Raw genomic sequence first — 22,327 nt, 5'->3', positions numbered from 1 at the left:
ACAAACCACTGCCATCGAGTTGATTCTGACTCATAGTGACCCCATAGGACACAATTGTTGTTGTTGTTAAGTGCCTTCCAGTTGGTTCTGACTCATACATAGCGACCCTTTATAGGGTTTCCCAGGATCAGCTGGTGGCTTTGACTTGCCATCCTTGATGTTCAAACTGACCTTGTAGTCCAGCGTAGCATAACAGGATTCCAATAGGACACAGTTGTTGTTGTTGTTAGGTACCATCGAGTCAGTACCGACTCATAGTGACCTTATGCACAACAGAATGAAATACTGCCTGATCCTGGGCCAACCTCACTACTGTTGCCACGCTTGAGCCCATCAATGCTGCCACATGGCTAATCCATCTCGTTGGGGTTCTTCCTCTTTTTCTCTGACCCTCTACCTTACCAAACATGATATCCTTCTCCAGCGATTGGTCCCTCCTGAAAATATGCCCGAAGTATGAGAGACGAAGGTTGGCCATCTTGGCCTCCAGGGAGCACTCTAGCTGCACTTCTTCCAACACAAATCTGTTGGTTATTTTGGCAGGCCATGGCACTTTCAGTCTTCTCCTCCAACACCATAACTCAAAGGCATCAATTCTTCTACGGTCTTCCTTATTCAGAACTGCTCTTTGTGGTTTCCAAGACTGTAAATCTTTACTGCAGCAGACAGCCTCATCTTTCTTTTGAGGAGTGGTTGGTAAGTTTGAACCTTGCAGTTAGCAGCCCAGTGCTTAGCGCAGTGTTGCCAGCGCTCCTTCCTTCCAGTACTAGACATCATAAATGATCCCTTTTCTAACTTTAAGCAAAGGAACTGTGGTGGCACAGTGGTTTAGTGCTCAGCTGCTAACCAAGAGTTTGGCAGTTTGAATCCACCAGCGATTCTGCAGAAGAAAAATGTGAGTCTGCTTCCAAAAAGATTGACAGCCTTGGAAACTCTCATGGGTAGTTCTACGCTGACCTGTAGCATCACTATGAGTTAGAATCAGCTCGAAAGTAATGAGTGTAACTTTAAACATTGAAGATTGTTTTACATCCTAAGCAATCAAAACGATTAGCTTTGTCTTTTTCTAATAAACTCTTAATAATTATATAACATTCTAACATTTGTGTATGCTGTAATTCACTTACTCATTAGATATTATATGGTGTTTCTAAATTTTTATGTTACAAATAAAATTATAAGGAACATCTATTTTATGTATTTTTATAGTCACTTTCCCAGGAGTGATGTTGCTGAACATTAACAGTTTTGAGAATTCATCCATAGTGCCTGCCAATCTGTTATACAAAGTAGTTATAACAGTTTTATTTCCACCCGCCATTTGCTTTGCACTGAAAATGAATAAATACCATTTTTATTTTATAGAAAATATGAAAATATATCATAAAAAATTAAAGCAAACAGGTTGTTGTAGTATATTATAGTGTAGGAAATGATAAGTACAAACAGAGAAACAGTACTGTGGAGGATTCCGAAGAGGCCATTTCCCCAGGCTGGTTCAGGGAGAGACTATCAAAATTTTAGTTAGCTTTACAGGTTTTAGAATCAGGCTGCCTAAGCTTAAATTCTGGATGTCTCTTCCTCATTTGTAAAATGGGAATGATAGTAATACTATCTGCCTTTTCAGGATGTATTGAAGATTGAAGTTGTGAAGCCCTTTAGTGGTTCCTGGCGCACAGTCCTTCATATTAGAGAAGATACCTGAGCTGGATTAGCCAAATAACATTTTAAGCAAACATAATTTGTTGTTATTAAGTGCCATCAAGTCTATTCTGACTCATAGCAGCCCTGTATATAGTTTCCTAGGAGCATCTGATGGGTTTAAACTACCGGCTTTGTGTTTAGCAGTCCTGTGCTTATCCAGTAGTGCCACACCAGGACTCTTAAGAGTAAATTCACAGAGCTGACATTTGTGTGGTGCTGCGGGTTAATGCACTGGACTGCAAGGTTGGTTTGAACCACAGGGTCAGTGGTTCAAGCTCAACAGTTGTTCCTTGGAAACCCTACGTGGGGCCGCTGTGGGTTGGAACCAATTCAACAGAGCTTAGCAACAACATTGTAGTTAATTCCTTGGTGTAGTGCTGCAGGATAATCCATTGGACCACATGGTCAGTTTGAACTTCAAGGTTAATGGTTCAAACTCACCAGCCACTCCTTGGAAATCCTTTACAGGGTTGCTTTGAGTCGCAATCGACTCAATAGCACTTAACAACAACAGCAATAAAGGTAATTTAGTGTTTCTAGAACAGAAGATTTGTAGTGGACAGATGAGATGAGTCTGAGAGAGAAGCTGATGCCAGGACACGGATGCCTTAAATGCCTATGTTTTGATGTTTGCTGTTCGTTCAGCACCCAGTATGGTGCCTGATATAAAGTAGGTACTCAATAAAAAGCTCTGTAATAATAATAATAATAATATAATTGGATTCCCACTGTGGCGCTGTAGGATCAGCCCTGGACTGTGAGCCACAAGGTTGCAGATCAAATCCACTAGTTGCTCCTTGGAAACCCTATATAGGGCCACTGTGAGTCAGAACCAACTCAATAGCACTTAACAACCACCACAATGCTATATCCTCTACATATTGCAAAGCCTTTGAAACATTTTTGAGACGAGAACCATGTGACATGAACAGATTTAGGTGTGGAGGAATGGATTTGAGGAGTCTAAGAGCATGATGAGTAAGATCAGCTAAGAGGCTCTGACCAAGTCTGAAACTAGAATAATGATAGCAGATATGGAGAGGAAGGGCCAGGTTTGTAAAATATTACATGCAGGAGACAGAAAAAGAGAAAAAAAGAACTCAGACTCACATGTTCTCTTTTTCTCTTTCCCCTTCTAACCAGTAGACTTCATTTTTCTTCCTTCCTTTAAGTGTACACTATGTTTCTTTTTCTAGATCACTTCTTGTTCCTGTTGGGTCGTGTCCATGCTCCATCATGTTGAGGGCTAAGACTCAACTTGTTTTGCTTTCGCCCCATCACTTAAAGCAGTTAAAAGAATTACCAGGCCCCAGGCTCATATGGCAGCGACTTCTGCATCAGCAACAGCCCCTCCACCCAGAATGGGCTGCTCTGGCTAAAAAGCAACTAAAAGGCAAAAACCCAGAAGACCTAATGTGGCACACCCCAGAAGGGATATCCATCAAACCCTTGTATTCCAGCAGGGATACTAAGGACATCCCTGAGGAGCTTCCAGGAATGAAGCCATTCACACGTGGACCATACCCCACCATGTATACTTTTAGGCCCTGGACCATCCGCCAGTATGCTGGTTTTAGTACTGTGGAAGAAAGCAATAAGTTCTACAAGGATAATATTAAAGGTGAGATTTTAATATGAGACATAATACTTATTGTCAAACATACACCGTCTACTCTTGGATTTTTCTTAGGGGAGGTTGGTTAATTCCTATGACTATAATATTTGCTTTATGTTATGATAGTTAAATATTATTGTTAAAATATATCAGTTAAAAGTATACTCTGAAGAAAGTAGAGTTTTGCAGCTTCTATGTTCAAAAAGATGGGTGAGCCCAAATAAGTTTTTGAAAGTAATCAACAATTATGTGCATATTGTATAAAATTAAGTGAGGTGAAGAAAAAGAAAAATTGGTTTTGCCTTTGAAAAACTCTTAATTAAAATTGTCAGGATAGGAAATGGAAGGAAAAATGGTTGAAGTGCTGTACGAAGTAAGTAATAACTGATAAAGTAGTGTAAATTTATTCAGTGCAATGTGGTATTTTCAGAAAATTATGTTAACTTCTGTTCTTTCTGATCAATCATGAAATCGTATTTTGAATACTAACAGAGGTCATCGAACTTTGCATAGTGTATTTAATGTATTGATAATTATGTACTGGGATTCCTGGTGTGGTATTGTAGTATCAGCAGTGGACAGCAAACCACAGGATAAGCAGTTCAAACCCACCAGCTGCTTCTTGGAAACCCTAAGCAAGATTGATGTGAGTTGGAACCGACTTGAAGGCACTTAACAACAACAGCAGTATGTTAATTGGGAGAAAGTTGTGACAGGCAGCTTCTGTAAAGATCTCAGCCTTGGAAACCGTATGGAGTAGTTCTGTTGCTGTGAGTCAGAACTGACTTGAGTTTTATATTTTTGTGTTTAAAAAATCTTGTATGGCCTTCGTAATTAATGTTTCCTATATATAAACAGCAGAGTCCTGGTGTGGTGCTGTAGGATAAGCACTGAACTGCTAATTGCAAGGTTGGTGGTTCAAACATATTAGTCAATCCTTGGAAACCATGTACAGGGTCACTATGAGTCAGAATTGACTCGACAGTACTTAACCACAGCAGTGCAGGAGAAAGATGAGGCTTTGTGTTCCCATGAAGATATACAGCCTCAGAAACCCTGTGCAGGGTAGCTATGAATCAGAATCAACTCCATGTCAGTGGATTTGGTTTGGGTTTTGTATTACAGCCTGCTCTGTGAATTTTAGAAATAACTCTATCGTAAACTGTTAAACTGCACAAGATAGTGAGGTGTTTTATTGCTCCCTTTTTTATAGTATGGTTTGGAACTCAATTTTTGTATTTATGCACATGTCTTAGAAAATAAGGCATCTTTAGTTTAATATTTTTAACTAATGCATGAGTATGAAAATATGTTATAAAAATTTACTATGATGATAGGAATTAATACTTTTAGCACTGTATTTTGTTTCCATTCTTCAATCCTGTTCTGTTTTTCTTTATGTGTTTAGCTGGTCAACAGGGATTATCAGTTGCCTTTGATCTGGCAACTCATCGAGGCTATGATTCAGACAATCCCCGAGTTCGTGGTGATGTTGGAATGGCCGGAGTTGCTATTGACACTGTAGAAGATACCAAAATTCTTTTTGATGGAATTCCTTTAGAAAAAATGTCTGTTTCTATGACTATGAATGGAGCAGTTATTCCAGTTCTTGCAACTTTTATAGTAACTGGAGAAGAGCAAGGTGTACCTAAAGAGAAACTTACTGGTACAATCCAAAATGACATACTGAAAGAGTTCATGGTCAGAAATACTTATATTTTTCCTCCAGAACCATCTATGAAAATTATTGCTGATATCTTCCAGTATACAGCAAAGGTATCCTTTGTGTTTATGATAAGTTCTATTATAGTTATTTGAATGTAGTAAATTTTATAGACTTTCATAACACAATTTGAAGTTGGTAACTGAATCTAAATAATAGTGCTTATAGAAAATATGTGTTTTTTTCCTTTTTTGTTGTTGGATTTTAAATTTTGAGGTACTAATTTTATGTTCCTGGTGTGGTGCAGTGGGATAAAGTGTTGAACTGCACGGTTGCTTTGAACCACAAGGTCAGCAATTCAAATTCACCAGTCACTTCTTGGAAACCCTATAGAGGGTGGTTATGAGTCAGAACCGTGTTGACGGCTCTTAACAGCAACAACAATTTTATGTACTCTCATTACATATTGGAATCTAGGCAAGAGACAATAAACTTTATTTTTCTCTGTATTTAAATGTATATTCTCTGGGGGAGGGTTCACAATTTATACTTCTTTATTTCTGTCTAGGAGCCCTGGTGGCACATGAGTTAAGCATTAGGTTGCTAACTACAAGGTTGATGGTTTAAACCACCAGCTGCTCTGCAGGAGTAAGATGAGGCCATCTGCTCCTGTAAAGCGTTGTTGTTGTTGTCAGGTGCCATCGAGTCGGAACCGACTCATAGCGAACCCATGCACAGCAGAACTAAATAATGTCCGATCCTGGGCCAACCTCACTACCACTGCCACACTTGAGTCCATCGATGATGCCACCTGGCCAATCCATCTCGTTAGGGGTCTTCCTCTTTTTCTCTGACCCTCCATCTTACCCAGCATGATATCCTTCTCCAGTGACTGTTTCCTCCAGACAATATGTCCAAAGTGTGAGAGATGAAGCTTAGCCATCCTGGCCTCCAAGGAGCACTCTGGCTGCACTTCTTCCAAAACAGATCTATTGGTTCTTTTGGCAGTCCATGGCACTTTTAGTATTCTCCTCCAACACCATAACTCAAAGGCATCAATTCTTCTATGATCTTCCTTATTCACTGTCCAGCTTTCACATCCATATTATGCTACTGAAAACACCATGGCCTGGGTCAGGCACACCCTAGTCCTGAAGCTGTAAAGCGTTACAGTCTTAGAAACCCTATGACGCAGTTTACTCTATTCTGTCAGTTGTTAAGAGTCAGAAACCTGTGGATTTGGTTTTGGTATTTATTTCCATCGAGAATTCAGATTCAGTTCTGAGGTAGATACTGGTGTCAGCTTGATGGAGGTCAAAAGATCAGCCTCATTTCTGCTGAAAGCTAGAGTAAAGGATATTGGTTAGTACTTACCCACACGGGATCCCTATGTCAGGTTCATCTTCCCCAGTCTGAGTGGTTAGGAAATAAGCTAAGAGTGTTCCTATAGTAGTAGTCCCTCTGTGTTGCTGTTGTTAAGGCTGTCAAGTTGGCTTCAACTCATAGCAACCCTGTACAGGGTCGCTAAGGAGTGGCTGGTGGGTTTAAACTGTTGATCTCGCCGTTAGCTGTCCAGTACTTACCCCAAAGCAACACACTAGGACTCGAGTCCCTCTGTGCAGAAACATAGATCCTCCTCCTTTTCATCTGAGCAATTTATGTGTATTCTGCCGTCATTCACACTTGTTGCTCATGGTGCTCTGCTTCTCTTTACCTAGTTTAACATTAAACCATTATTTCATGGTACATGGCCGATCTCTCCTCCTCCATCAGACCATTGTTGCTTTTTGTTAATCTCTTTCAACCTCTTACTGCTGTCAGAATTATCTAAAGTATTGCCTGTATTCCTCATTTGATATTTATCATTTGTACTTTGCAATGATGTTAGCTATTTTCATAGATTTTCTCCATCTCCCCAAATGAATTGTTATCTCTTTAGTTAAATGCCATCAAGTCAGTTCCAACTCATACTCACCCTGTATAAGGTTTCCTGAGAATGGCTAGTGGGTTTGAACCACCCATCTTTTGGTTGTGGTTATTGTTGTGAATTGCCATCAAGTCAATTCTGACCCATAGCAACCCAGTATAGGGTTTCCAAGGAGCAACTGGTGAGCTTGAACCACTGACCTTGCAGTTCAGACGACTTTGCAATCTGATGCATTAGCCCACCGCGCCACACCAGAACACAATCTTTTTTTTGATTAGTAGGTCTGAAATTTCTTAACAGACCATTAGTATTTCTATCACCTTTTAGTATTTTAAGCCATATAAACAAGATAATTTTGCAGCATCTAAGCGTAGTGGTTACGAATTGGGCTGCGAACCTTAAGGTCAGCGGTTCGAAACTACCAGCCGCTCCGCGGGAGAAAGATGAGGCTTTCTACTCCCGTAAGGATTTACACCCTCGGAAACCCTGTACAGGGTCGCTATGGGTCGGAACCGACTCGATGACACTTAACAACAACAACAACAACAAGTGGAAACAAACAAAAACAAATAGGAGTAGCGTAAACTAAATAGGGGGATTCTGATGTGTGCTGTAGGATTAAGCACTGGACTGCTGACCACAAGATAGGTGGTTCAAACCCACCAGCTGCTTCTTGGAAACCCTATACAGGGTCACTATGAGTTGGAACCAACTTGACAGTACTGAACAACGACAACAACAACCATGTTAACATGCCATTACTAAATAATCCAAAGTCATAACATCTTCAACATACGCAAAATATTTGTAATCAACTCGAGGCAGTTAACAACAACAAACAAAATGGAGTCATTTCTCTTTCATATAAAAGAAGTCAGAAGGTAGACAAGAGTTTGCTTGTATGGTATCTCACAGCCATTGGGGGGCAAGAGTTCTTTTGTCTTGCTTCTTCACTGTGGTTCATGTGTCACTTCATAATTAAGGAAGGATGTAGGTGGTGTTTGTATGTGTGTGTGTATGACCAGTCCAGCTTTTCTGATTTAAGGTGAATTTCCAGAAGAAACACAAAATATCCGCTTATATTTCAGTGAACAAACAGTAGTAGGAGAAGAGCTGTTGTTGTTAAGTGCTGTTGAGTCTATTTAGACTCATAGCGGCCTTAGATAGTTTCCAAGACGTAGCTGGTCGGTATGAACTGCCAGCCTTTCAGTTAGTAGTCCAGTGCTTATCCTGTAGCACCACACTAGGACTCATAGGAGAAGAGTAGAGATGTCCTATTGCACATTGCCGTCCTGAATTTATGGTGTAGGTGTTACAGGAGTGAGTAGGGAATGGTTGTTGGGGTAGAGAGTGGCAGTCTGGGCGTTTGTGGACTTGGGATGTTTCACCTAATGAAAGATCTTAATATCATCCAGAGTTTCAAAATTGCTTTTTCATATCTACAAAATTATGCTACTTCCATATCAGTTCTTACTTAACAGAGACTGTAGGCTAGAACAGAACTGGCCTATAGTTTCCCAGGCTATAAATCTTCACGAAAGCTGATTGTCACATCTTTCTCCCATGGAGTGACTGGAGGGTCAAACCACTGGCTCTTTGGTTCACAGCTGAGCACTTTAACCCCTGCATCACCAGGGCATCTGTAAGTGATGAAAATGCCAATTCCAGATACAGATCAAATACTACTCTGTAGAAGTACTTTATAAATTGTAAACGTTTGTGTTAGTAAATTCCTCTATGAGTGTAGAAGCAACTGTTTCTTTACTTCTTATTTTTAATTCCAAACATACTCCAGTTGTCACCAAATTCCATGTGATTTAGTCCCCTTATTGTTTTGTGATAGAACACTTTCTAAGAGCTTATTCGTACACATAAAGAGAATATTTAAAATTTAATACACAGATAATCTATACTGTACAGTTAAACTAACATATTTTTTAGTACTTACTGGGTACAGGCATTATGCTAAGTGGTTTAGATGAATCTCATTTAATCCAAATACCACCACATGATGAAGGTGCCACTCTTGTCTTTCTGGTTTAGGAAACCATGAAATAGCAAAACTGAGTAAATGACCTACAGGTATATAACTAGTTTAGTAACACAGCCAGAATTTGAGTCCAGCCGCTCTACCTCCAGGGTCCATGTTCGTAATCACTACATTGAGTTCCTCCGATGTCATTTTTATTCTTTTCTGTTTGGCTAACTCTTGCGAAGGTTAATACTTTCTGTGTCTGTAGGATGTTACGATATGTGCCCTACTTAATGTGACATTTTAGAATAATGGAAATTCTCTTTTCTTTGTGAGTGTGGTAGAAAGAGTTTGTCTGGGATATGCTTAGCATCAAATACTAAAGCAAATAAAATTTCATACTTTGATTTTTAAGCCATGTATGTTTTCCCCCTTTTATCTCAGTTTTAACCATTTTTCTCCACTTTGTACTTATTAATGTATCTTACCTTCATTCAAGTAAGAAAATTAACAACTAGTCAATAGGTAAATCTTCAGCAGATTTACCCCCAGATTAATGAGCTCATGGTATGGTGGTCAGAATCATTGATTTGGAATCACAGATGTTGGCATTTGTTTCTCAAGGCAAAAGTTTACATTCTTAACCTCAGCCAGATAATTTCAAAGTTTAAACTTTGGCCTTAAAGCATGGTTAGTTAGTACACATTCTTTTCCATTAGAAAACTGGGTCAGGTAGAGTCCTGATGTTGTTGTTATTAAGTGCTATTTAGTTGGTTCTGACTCAGTGACCCTGTAAATCCAAGGCTGTAAATGTTTGCAGGAATAGAAGGCTTCAGCTTTCTCCTGCAGAATCCTGATAGTAGAGGGTGAATTAAATGTAGCAAAGTAATTATTAAATATTTTAATGAGCATGGCAAAGTAATACTTAGTGTATATGAGTTGAACATTTAAAGTGTTTGATTTTGGAAAATGCATTTAATAGACCTTTCAACATAACTCATTTATTGCTTTATTCTTTTCTTTATCTTTTTAATTAGCACATGCCAAAATTCAATTCCATTTCAATTAGTGGCTACCATATGCAGGAAGCAGGGGCTGATGCCATTCTGGAACTGGCCTATACTATTGCAGATGGATTGGAGTACTGCAGAACGGGTCTCCAAGCTGGCCTGACAATTGATGAATTCGCACCGAGGTAAGTAAATTGATGTCAGATATTATCTCAGCATTATATGGACTGATTATATCTATTGATATTTTTATTAATTTGCTTAAAAGTAACAGTAAACTTAATGTGTTTATGTTGTTGTTGTTAAGTGCCATCAAGTTGATTCCGACCCATAACGACCCTGTATTGGGTTTCCAAGGAGCAGCCGGTGAGCTTGAACTGCCGACCTTGCGGCAGGCAAATTATCTAAATGTGTAAACCAGGTCCAGGATGAAGGATTAAAAGGAGCAGCAGGGCCAGAAATAAATTGGATTAATATTTATGCTGGTGTTCTTTAGAAGTATTTCTTGCTTTCCAAAGTAAATTAGTGGGGTTTATTTCCTTTATGGGAGCTGGTATCATAGTGGTTTTACGAATTGGTCTGTTAACCTCAAGGTCAGCACTTCAAAACTACCAGCAGTTCCATGGGAAAAGATGAGGCTTTTTGTTCCCATAAAGACTCACAACCTCGGAAAGCCTGTACAAGGTTTCTGTGAGTCAGAATCGATTCCATAGCACAAAACCACCACCACCACCATTCCCTTTATGGGTGGCTTCTGCCTTACATATTAACCAAAAAAGAACCCCAAACTTACTGCTCATCAAGTTGATTCCAACTCATAGTGGCACTCTGTAGGGTGTGTGAGACTGTAAATCTTCCGGCCTTAGAACAGCTTGGAGAGTTAATCACCGACCTTTGGGTTACAGCCCCACACCTAGCCCACAGCACCACCGGATATAGTTAAAGATGTTGTGTTGGATATTTTTTAAATAACTGAACTCTTTCATTATGGATAGAAAAGGAGCTTCTTTCCTAAAGACAAGCAGTTTGAAACAACTAGCTATAACTATGTCTCCTGCATGCATAAAACTGTACCTTCATATGTTAGATTTAAAGTTATTTAAGTTCCTATGTGCTGATTTTAATTCATATTAAGTTGTTTGAAATTAAAATCTGTACTTTGATTTTTATAGTGTGATATAGCTAGGTTAATTTCTGATTTTGTATTTTCAAAAAAATCATTCTGGTTTTACATAACTATTTCAGGTTGTCTTTCTTCTGGGGAATTGGCATGAACTTTTATATGGAGATAGCAAAAATGAGAGCTGGGAGAAGACTCTGGGCTCATTTAATAGAGAAAATGTTTCAGCCTAAAAACTCAAAATCTCTTCTTCTAAGAGCACATTGCCAGACATCAGGATGGTCCCTTACTGAGCAGGTGTGTTTAACGGAAAAGTATAGCATTTAATAGTCATATCTTGTAAGCTGCTTGCACAGTCAAAAATAAATTTAAGAACCTATTTACTAATATTTGAAAATCATAGTACTCTTCATTGAAATGTAAATTTAAACTTTTTAAATTTAAGCAGATTTTACTGGTGTCAACATGTACAAAGAAAATGATTTCTAGAACCCAATTACTGTCATATCAATCATTTTACTTTTTTCTGATCTCTAATTTTTTCTCTAAATATAAGTGTCATTTTTCATGCATAATTTTGTATTTTTTTCATGTAAAATGTTGCTTTATTTTGCTACATAGTTTTCATCTGTAAACATTTTTTTTTTTTAAATTGCATCAAGTAAACAAATAAAATCATTTTTCTTTAGTTGACATTTCATAAGCTTATACTGTGCTGTTATTAAACTGCCTTTAAGTTGACTCCTACTCTGGCAACCCCATGCACAATGGAATTGGGCTTTTATGATCCATAGGGTTTCCATTGGCTGATTTTTAGAATTAGACCACCAGCCTTTTGCTAGTCTATGTTAGTCTGAAAGCTCTGCTGAAACCTGTTCAGCAACATACAAACTTCCACTGACACGAGCAATAGCTGTACTTGAGGTGCATTGACTTAGAATTGAACTCAGGTCTCCTGCATGGAAGATAAGAATTCTGCCACAGAACCAACTTTGCCTCTTATTTTATTGTGTTTGTTATTATTATTGTTAAGTGCTATAGAGTTGATTCCAACTCAGTGATCCTGTATAGGTTCTGAAGCTATATATCTTTGCAGGAGCAGAAAGCCTCATCTTTCTTCTATGGAGCAGCTGGAGGGTTCACAGTCTAGGGCATATTGTATGGAGCCAATGTGCATCCCTTTGTTGTGTTAATAGATTTTTTTAGATAGTATCTATATGTGTTTGATTTTGAGTAAGGGGAATCCTGACACAAAGTAGGTTTAACAAATAAGAGCTGATTATCACATTTTCTTTAGATATTTGGAGTTAAGTTGGTTCTGGCTTTGGTGTTGCTGTTGATACCCCTGCTCTGCCTTTCTCAGTGACTGCATGATGAGTGTCATGGCTCCAGCCAGCAGCTTCCTATTCAAAGCAGGAAGTAAAAAGTTATTCAGAGTTTCTATTTCATTCAGAGTTTCTATTCCATAGCTACAGTGGAGAGTCGGAAAGTGAGTTCTCTACTTTGGGCTGGGAATATTGCCATGCCAAACAAAACAGGCTCTGTTGGGAAGGAAGAGAGATAAATGAATACTGTGTAATATCTCTTTGACAAATAAATGTAATGTATGTATCCAGAAACCCAGGCTGCATATGTTACAACAAATATTATGTTTAGTTTTGAAATATTTCTTTTCAATTATAGACAAAATTAGCTAAAATTAATAAAACTTTTAAAGTGATTCATGAGAAAAGGATCTGTCTTAATATGTCTTTTCAAGAGGGGTTCAGAAAGTTCGTGGAAAAAGTCCATTATCATTTCATCTTTTTTCATGAACTTTTGGAAGCCCCTTGTATTAATAATCACTGACATTATGAATTTCACAACTAGTTTATATTTAATCAGTGTGTGAATTAATGCCCTCATTATCTAAACAAGACCTAGTTCAGAATAATTATTTGCTTGCCGAAGGTCACATGGATGTGTTTTAGGTTGTAATATACTATTTTGATATTTGTGTTAGTATTCCATAGAGTATTCTATGTGGTCTTTTAAATAATTAATGGACTGAGTACTTAGAATATAAGTACTTTGAAAATTTACCATAACTATATGGCATTGTAGGATAAGCACTTGACTGAAAGGTCAGTTTGAACCACAAAGTCTGTGGTTCAGATGCACCAGCCACTCCTCAGAAACCCTATACAGGCTTGCTATGGGTCAGAACCAACTTGAGGGCACTTATGACAACAATAACATAATCTTACTATACAAATTGGACTCCTGGTATGGTGCTTTAGGATCAGCACTGGACTTCAAACTACAAAGTCATCAATGCCCCTTGGAAACCCTATACAGGGTCAGTACGAATCAGACTAACTTTATGGCACTTATAACAACCATGACATAAGTTTATTGATTTAAATAAATACAAATATTGATTTAAATAAATACAAATTGATTTAATTATAACAAATTAACACTGGAATGCCACTCTGGGCATTATCATAGATTCAGACTGGGTTTTACTTTTAAGTTATAAATAGAAATCCTAGAATAAGTAGATTTTAATGTGCAACAATGAGTGTTTCTTTTCTATGAGTATACTTAAGTTGGCTCCTTTATGCATTCACTTATGTTCATAGTTGAAACAAGCTCCCTCTAGTGGTTAACAGTATAAAATATAACTTAAATTTTGACTTTGTTTTAAAAAACAAAATATATGTTGTAATGAAGAAGTAAAAATCATAGTTTAATTACTATCACCCAAAATAATTTGAAGTTAGAATTCTTAACATGAAACTTCCAATTAAAAACCTAAAAAGTATGTGGTAATAAGGAAGAAGTACAAACCATAGTTTAATTAATATTTGTTGTTAAGTGCCGTCAAGTCTGTTCCGACCCATAGCGACACTAATAGGGTTTCCAAGGAGCAGCTGATGAGCTTGAACTGCCGACCTTGCAGTTCAGACGGCTTTGAAGTCTGATGCATTAACCCACAGTGCCACACCAGAACTCCTAATTAATATTAACCCTAAATAATTTGAGTTTTGTGGCTCCTAATGATAACACTGGACTATGAACCCCAAGGTCCATGGTTTGAACCTACCAGCAGCTACTTTGTGGGAGAAAGATGAAGATTTCTGTCTGCTCCCACAAAGATTTGAAAAGCCTTAGAAACTTCATATAGGGTTGCTATGAGTGGAACGAGGCAGAAGAAAGGTATATGTATAAATAGGGAGTGTGGTGACTGGTTCTTTAGGATAAGCACTGGACTGCAAACCACAAGGATACTCCTTGGGGAAAAAGATGAGACTTTCTGCTCCCATAAAGATTTATAGCCTTGGAAACCTTATACAAGGTCACTATGAGTCAAAGGCGACTCGATGGTACTTATCAACAACATACATAAAATACATAGTTATATTATATATATGTATATATTCATGTTGTTAAATGTTATCTCATCAGTTCTGCCTCATAGAACTCTGTGTAGGTTTTCTGAAGCTTTAAATCTTTGTGGGTTATTTATGTGCTTGTTAAGTGTCATTCAGTTGATTTCAACTTAGATGATTTGAATCTACTAGCTGCTCCTCAAAAACCCTATGCAGGGTTTCTATAAGTCCAAACTGAACCAACGGTACCTAACAACAACATATAAATTACATAAATATATATATATATACTTATACCTAAAGGAGCTCTGGTAGCGTAGTGGTTACGAATTGGACTGCTAACCTCAAGGACAGCAGTTTGAAACTACCAGCCATTCTGCAGGAGAAAGATGAGGCTTTCTGCTCCTGTAAAGATTTACAACCTCGGAAACCCTGTGCAGGGTCACTGAGTTGGAACTGATTCCACGGTACTTAACAACAACAATATATCTGCATATAAAGCACATAGCTATGTTATATATATGTTGTTAATGTACCATAGAGTCAGTTTTAACTCACAGTGACCCTGTATAGGGTTTTCGAGGAATTACTAATGGGTTTGAATCATCCACCTTGCATTAACAGTCTAGTGCTATCCTATAGCACCACACTAGGATGTCATTTTATTTATTTATTTATGTTGTTATATGCCATGGAGTCGGTTCCGACTCATAGCAACCCTGTATTTATACATATATATATAAAATATAGTGAGGTGTTTAAGCATGAAAATAGATCATTTAAAAGCTATGATCACATAGGTAATTTATTTAAATTAAATTTATTCCATTAAATATACTAGGTGGTGATGAGTCTCACATATATTTTCTTTACGTATTAATATGTTTTAACACATTATAAAACTTATATAATTTAAAAGTAACATTAATTGTATGCATTTAAAAGTGAACAATTAATTACATACCCAGTATGAAATAGAACCTCAGGTCGTTATAAAGGAAAAATACAGATTTTCAGGGTTTGAACGACCTTTTTTTTTTTCTTATCTCCTTGTTTACAACTAAGGAAACAGAATTTCAAGAAGTCAAACAACTTACCCAAATCGTAAATGGTAATAAAATGGATTGGAACTCAGATTTTCTATCTCATTAATCATTGTTTTTCTATTTTATTAATCTTTTCTTGAGTGCTTCTTTTGTGCATATCCATGTGGTAGATGGGAGTCCTGGTACGGCACTGTGGAATAATTCTGGACTGCAAGATCATTTTGAAATGCAAGGTTGATGGTTCAAACTTATCAGCCGCTCCTCAGAAGCCCTATAGGGGGCTGCTATGAGTCAGCACTAATTCAATGGCACTTGACAACGACAATGTGATAGATACTTCAAGGAATATAAAATTGTAGATAATACATTTTGAGATGAACAATCTCAAAATCTTAAGTAGAGAAAGTATTCATTTATAATGTTCTCTTTAAAACATTATTTAGAGCATAATATTCTCTTTAAGACATTATTTAGAGCAGAACCAACATTTGAGATACCAATAAACAAAAAAACAGTATTTTAGTGCTGAAGCACAGACTAGCTGCTTGGCCTCTTCTAACTCTGATTTGTTCATTAATATGTATCAGTTTGATAAGCTTCATGTGGATATTCACATAGAATGTATGCAAAAATCACTGCTTAATCATACTGTCTTTTAAATTGAACTACATATGGACTGTTTCCTCATTTTAGTTTTGGTGGTTTACTGAATGTTCTAGGATCCTTACAATAACATTATTCGTACTGCAATAGAAGCAATGGCAGCAGTGTTTGGAGGGACTCAATCTTTGCACACAAATTCTTTTGATGAAGCCTTGGGTTTGCCAACTGTGAAAAGTGCCCGAATCGCTCGGAACACCCAAATCATCATTCAAGAAGAATCTGGGATTCCTAAAGTGGCTGATCCATGGGGAGGTTCATATATGATGGAGTCTCTCACAAACGATGTTTATGATGCTGCCTTGAAGGTCAGTTTCTCCTGCTTAAAACTTTGCTTTCAAAATATATGGGAATATAAAATGCTTGAAAGGAAAAGGAGATTTTAGATCTGGTTTTGCATTATTCTATACTAAAACTTAGTCATATATTTTTATTTGTATTAAAGTATTTTATTTAAAAAGGCAACTAGTATTATAACAAAAATAAAAGCATCCTTTGACTCCCACTTGCTTTTATTCTGCTTCCTGGAGATAACCACAGAGGAGTATACCTTTTTTGGTTTGTTTTTTTCTGTATATTTTAATATCAAACTATTCTAAGTCCATCAGTTGTATACATCTCACCTTCATAGTGTGATGTAAATTATTTCAAGTTTGCCATTGTTTCTTTCTGCTACCTTTTGTTTTCTTCCATGTAGCATTCTACCGTCCATTTTCTTTCTTTATGTATGAGACTGATGGAAGGTTTAGATGTTTCCTGATTTTATTAAAAATGGAGCTACATCACTACTCCACTGCTTAAATCAAACTGCATTTTCTGTAACTATAAAATTGAAATAGGGATTACAAAATTGATGTTATCTTAAACTTGCTCCCAAAATTGAGTGAGAGGTTTTGTGTTTTCCAGAATATCTTAACTAGTTTTTCTGTTGTCTTTTCAAACTGCTTCAAACATACATTTCCTAATCGATGCTCTCGATGTATTTTTTTAAGAAACATTTTTTCTTAATAACATAGTGTATCATTTAATCAATACCAGTAATTATGTAGTACTCATAATAAATGTGTATAGTTTATTAAAATTTTTTCATGTTGCCTTCTAGTTTTATTAATCTATTTTTGTGATTAGCTCATTAATGAAATTGAAGAAATGGGTGGAATGGCCAAAGCTGTAGCTGAGGGAATACCGAAATTAAAAATTGAAGAATGTGCCGCCCGAAGGCAAGCTAGAATAGATGCTGGTAAGACAAAATGGGGATGTTTACATGTGAAATCCACTATTTAAAAAAAAAAAAAATCCATTTCTGTTTGTAGCTGGCATATATTGTTAACAATACAAAAATAATGGAAACTCAATCATGGGTAAAAATCATTCTCATTGTTATAGAAATAACATGTGTTTATATTTTTGTATGCATAACTATATACAGACAAGCATCTGTACAAAGTTTGTGTGTCTATCTGCTCATTATACAAACGTATCTGTGTGGGTATCACCAACATTTTGAAGGTGGCAGTCTTGATGTTCACTGTGCTCTGCATTGGAGTTGTTACTCGTTTATTTAATCTGTCCATCCATGTTTTTAGCCTACTCTGTTTGTGGCACAGCGCTAGGCCTTGGCATACAGTTGTGAGCAGGACAGACATGTTCTCTACATCCATACATCATACATTCTAGTAAGGGGGATAGAAAATAAAAAAGTAAACCAATAAAATTATATGGATTATAAATGCTATGAAGGAAATCAGGTTTCAACTTGGGGTCAGGCTAGCAGGTTTCATTAGCGTAATTATTGATGTTAAGTGCTGTTGAGTCAGCTCTGGCTCATAGCAACAGTGTATAGGGTTTCCAAGGAGTGGCTGGTGAGTTTAAATTACGGACCTTGTAATTCAAACCAACCTAGAAGTCCACTGCTTTATCCTACAGCACCATACTAGGACTCCAGATAGAGTAATAAGCTAGTAGTAATAAGCAAGAAAGATCATGTTAAGACACATGTTAACTTATTGTTGTTAAATGCCATTGAGTCAATTTTGAGTCATAGTGACCTTTTATAAGGTTTCCAAGGAGCAGGTGGTGGATTTGAACTACTGACCTTTCAGTTAGCAGTCCAGCGCTTATCCTAAATTCCACACAAGGGAAAATGTTTTAAATATAGAAATAAATAAAATACACTCCCCCAAAAAAATAAATAAAAAAGACTAGGTATCAGAGAATTAGGAGCTCTGGTAGAATAGTGGTTATGAGTCAGTGTTCTAATCTCAAGGTCAGCAGTTCGAAACTACCATTGGTTCTGTGGGAGAAAGATGAGGCTCTCTGCTCCCGTAAGATTTGCAGCCTTGGAAACCCTATACAGGGTTCCTGTGAGTCAGAATCGACTCCATAGCACATAACCACCACCACCATCAAAGAATTAAAGAAAATATATTAGAAAAGCTTTTGGTTTTAGTTCTCTGTAAGTCTTACTCGGTTTGAACTGCAAGGTCAGCGGTTCAAACTCACCAGCTGCTCCTCAGAAATCCTATATAGGGTTGCTATGAGTTGGACCCTACTTGACAGCACTTAACAACAACAACAAGTCTTGGGTGGTAGCTGTTACTATTATGAGGGATCTTCAAAAAGTTCATGGATAATGGAATGAAGAGGTAATGGAATTTTTCCATGAACTTTTTGAAGCCATCTTGTATTATTTTTGTTTTGTACTATAAGGGTTAATGCGCCAGACGGCAAAGCCGTTTAAACTGCAAGGTTGGCGCGGTTTAAGCTCACCAGCAGCTCCCCGAAAACCCTATCCAGGGTCGCTATGGGTTGGAACCAAGTCGATGGCACTCAACAACAACATGAGAGTTTATAAGAAACTCTGGAAAGTGTGTAGCTTGAGAACATAATTTTAAAAGTTTCTTTAAGGAGATTCTGATACATACCTATCCTTTCCCCTCATATTCCTTCTCAGATTGGGACTTGCTATCCATGTTGAACTTTAATTGCTAGAGTTAAGAATATGTTATGTGGGAAATACATGATAATCAGAGCATTGCTATAAGGCAGTCATTTGTGAATGTTGTAGTTGTTGTTAGAATCGACATATTTTCTTTTTGTAAATTTACAGGTTCTGAAGTAATTGTTGGAGTAAATAAGTACCAGTTGGAAAAAGAAGAATCTGTGGAAGTTTTGGCAATTGATAATAGTTCTGTGCGTAACAAGCAGATTGAAAAACTTACGAAGGTATTGACAGCTATCATTTTTTAGTGCTTTCTGTGTTCTGGGCACTGACAGAGCCCTTGTATTGTCCCATTTAATACAGGCAAGCAACCACATGAGGTGGGTATTATTTCCCATCATTTTAAAGATAAGGAAACCAAAGATAAGACAGATTGAGAAATTTGTCCTGGATAAATAATTGGACAGCTGGAACTAAAATCTGTTTATTGACACCAAAAATTCTTGGTTTTGGCTGTGATATCTGCCTCTGTGAAACTTACATGTTGTTATAAAAATGTACAATACAATGATAACTTTCATAATCTGCAGATGAAGAACTAAAGTTTAGATAGTTATGTAACTCAGTTATTAAAAGCAAAATAAGGTTCAGAATCAGCCTTTGAACCCATAATTCTCATTATAATTTATTTTCCCTAGATCATGATTCCTGATATTACTATACATGTATTAGCTTTCTGTCTGTTTGTTTGTCTGTTTAACTCAAAGTATATTTGGCACTACTTTTTCTTGCTGTCAGTTATCTTTAATCGAGTCCAACTCACGGTGACCCGTGTGTGTAGAGTTGAACTGCTGCATAGAGTGTCCAAGGTTGTGACCTTTCAGAAGCAAATCTTCTGGCTTATCTTCCGAGGCATCCCTCAATGAGTTCAAACTACCAGCGCTCAAGCTTTTGTACCACCCAGGGGATCCTGGTAGTACTTTATTAAATTATAACATAATGAGGTTTAGTTTTTAAATTGAAACTATTTCCTGTTTATTTCCAGTTTCTCGCTGTGATAACCTAATATACATAAATACTAAAACAGACAAAACATAACTTTCACTGTTACAACGTATGTGTATCTATTGCATTAGTGTACCTTGGTCTCCTAATCTTGCCCTTTTATAACTGCTACTATTTCCAAAGCAGAAAACTTGAAATCTTTAATAGTTCAGTTTCCCTAAGATTGTTCTTCTGGTTGTGACTTTTTTTTGTCAGTTCCTGTGTTGTTTAAAAGGAGCTCTGGTAGCGTAGTGGTTATGAATCGGGCTGCAAGGTCAGCAGTTCGAAACTACCAGCTGCTCTGCGGGAGAAAGATGAGACTTTCTGCCCCGTAAAGATTTATAGTCTCGGAAACCCTGTTCAGGGTCTGTGTGGGTCGGAACTGACTCGACAGCACTTAACAACAACAACAACATGTTGTTTAAGGAGTCCTGGTGTGGCGCTGTGGGTTAATGCACCAGACTACAAAGCCATTTGAACTGCAAGGTCGGTGGTTCAAGCTCACCAGCTGCTCCTCGGAAACCCTATACAGGGTCGTTATGGGTCAGTATCGACTTGACCAGTACCTAACGACAACAAATGTTGTTTAAGAGCCTAATAGACTTTGGTGAGTTAGCTTCAGTGCATCACTCTCGTCTGCATTTTTCTTTCTCCATCAGAGTTACTTATAATTATTTCCTCCTCTGCAATATCATCAGGAGGTAATGATTCTTGTATCATACTGTGTCTCTTATTTTTTAATGGCCATATGTTGTCTGTAGGTCATTGGGTAGTATAAATGGGTAAGCGCTTGACTACTAGCCAAAAGGTTTTAAGTTCAAACTCACCCAGAAACATCTCAGAAGACAGGCCTGTGATGTGTTTCTGAAAGAGCTCAGTCTTGAAAACCCTATGGAAGAGTTCTGTTCTGCACATGAGCTTACCTTAAGTCAACAACAACAACAATAACAACAAGTAGTAGCATTTTATTTCAGCTAATAAAAACCTTTTTATTGATAATGCTTATAACACCATTTATCCTCTTTTGTACTTTAGATTCTAACTCAAGTTAGAAACTAACTCTATACTTTCAGAAAGCACTGTGGATAAACATTGGGCTACTAACCACATTGTCAGCAGTTTTCACCCATCAGCCACACCATGGAAAACAGATGAGGGAGGTTTTTTGCTCCCTTAAAGATTTCCAGCCTCAGAAACCCTATACAGGGTCACTGTGAGTTGGAATCACCTCTACAGCAGTAGGTTTGGGTTATTTACCAAAATTAATGTTAAATCGTATGTTACACAAGAGTAAGACATTCAGAAATGATAATCTGGGAATAATAATAATAGCTAATGTTTATTTAACATTAACTATTTACTGCTTTCTGTGCTAAGTGCTTTTCTTGAAGTGTTAGTGTTTTCATGTATTATTTTGCTTGTTATTAAGTGCCATCAAGTTGGTTCCAACTCATAGTGACACTGTATAGGGTTTCTGAGAAGCGACTGGTGAGCTTGAATGCCAATCTTGCTGTTCAGACCAATTTTGCAGTCCAGTGCATTGACCTGGAGTTTTGCATTGACCTGCTGTTTCACATCAAAACTCCTACTGTTTTGTTCACTAGGTAGTTACTGTTTTTATTCATATTTATAGGTGAGCTAAGTGATAGTTGGAAAGGTTCAGTTAGTTGTTCAAGATTGGTATTCTGGGCTTTTTTCAATATTGGACTAATGTGTATTTGCTTTGCTTTTGCAAATGGCAGTGACAATAATTTTACCTTTATTGTTAGATTTCTGTTTTTACAAATAGAATAATTCCATTAACCTTTAGCCCCAGTTAATTTACCGTGTACTTCCTCTCCATGAATCTTAGTAACTGATTGCTCAGATAGAGGCCCTGGTGGTTCATTAATAGAATTCTCACCTCTCATGGGGAGACCGGGTTCAGTTCACAGTCAGTGTTACCACAAACCATCTGCTATTGGAGACTTGCATATTGCTATGATGTTGGACAGATTTCAGTGGCGTTTCCAGTTGAAGATGGAGTAAGAAGAAAGACCTGGCAGTCTACTTCCAGAAAATCAGCCAATAAAAGCCCCATAAATTACAACAGTCTGATCCCCTTGTGTACTGGCTTGCCAGGACTGCTCACAATACTTCAGATAAAATGCAAACAAATCAACTAATCAAAGAATGGCTAGTATTTCAGTAAAGCCAAAGCGTGTACTTCCTAGGTCATGCTCAAATGTCACCTTTACTTAAGAAGCTTGCA

General features: G+C 37.4%; 1 protein-coding gene across 1 annotated transcript in view; it reads left to right on the top strand.

Moving 5' to 3' along the window:
• The first annotated feature begins 2,907 nt into the window (after positions 1 to 2,907).
• The window catches only part of MUT (methylmalonyl CoA mutase), a 34,513-nt gene continuing 15,093 nt past the window's right edge, over positions 2,908 to 22,327 (top strand). Inside the window, exons 1-7 of the mRNA XM_006860536.1 lie at positions 2,908 to 3,325; positions 4,728 to 5,095; positions 9,919 to 10,076; positions 11,137 to 11,308; positions 16,151 to 16,399; positions 17,220 to 17,331; positions 19,201 to 19,316. Coding sequence (XP_006860598.1) covers positions 2,941 to 3,325; positions 4,728 to 5,095; positions 9,919 to 10,076; positions 11,137 to 11,308; positions 16,151 to 16,399; positions 17,220 to 17,331; positions 19,201 to 19,316 — 1,560 coding nt within the window. The 5' untranslated portion in view covers positions 2,908 to 2,940. The remainder of the gene's footprint in view (positions 3,326 to 4,727; positions 5,096 to 9,918; positions 10,077 to 11,136; positions 11,309 to 16,150; positions 16,400 to 17,219; positions 17,332 to 19,200; positions 19,317 to 22,327) is intronic.

The sequence above is a fragment of the Chrysochloris asiatica genome, unplaced genomic scaffold (assembly GCF_000296735.1).
Source record: "Chrysochloris asiatica unplaced genomic scaffold, ChrAsi1.0 scaffold00038, whole genome shotgun sequence".
NCBI lineage: Eukaryota > Metazoa > Chordata > Mammalia > Afrosoricida > Chrysochloridae > Chrysochloris > Chrysochloris asiatica.
The sequence above is the reverse complement of the archived record's forward strand: the minus strand, read 5'-3'. Positions and strand labels throughout refer to the sequence as shown.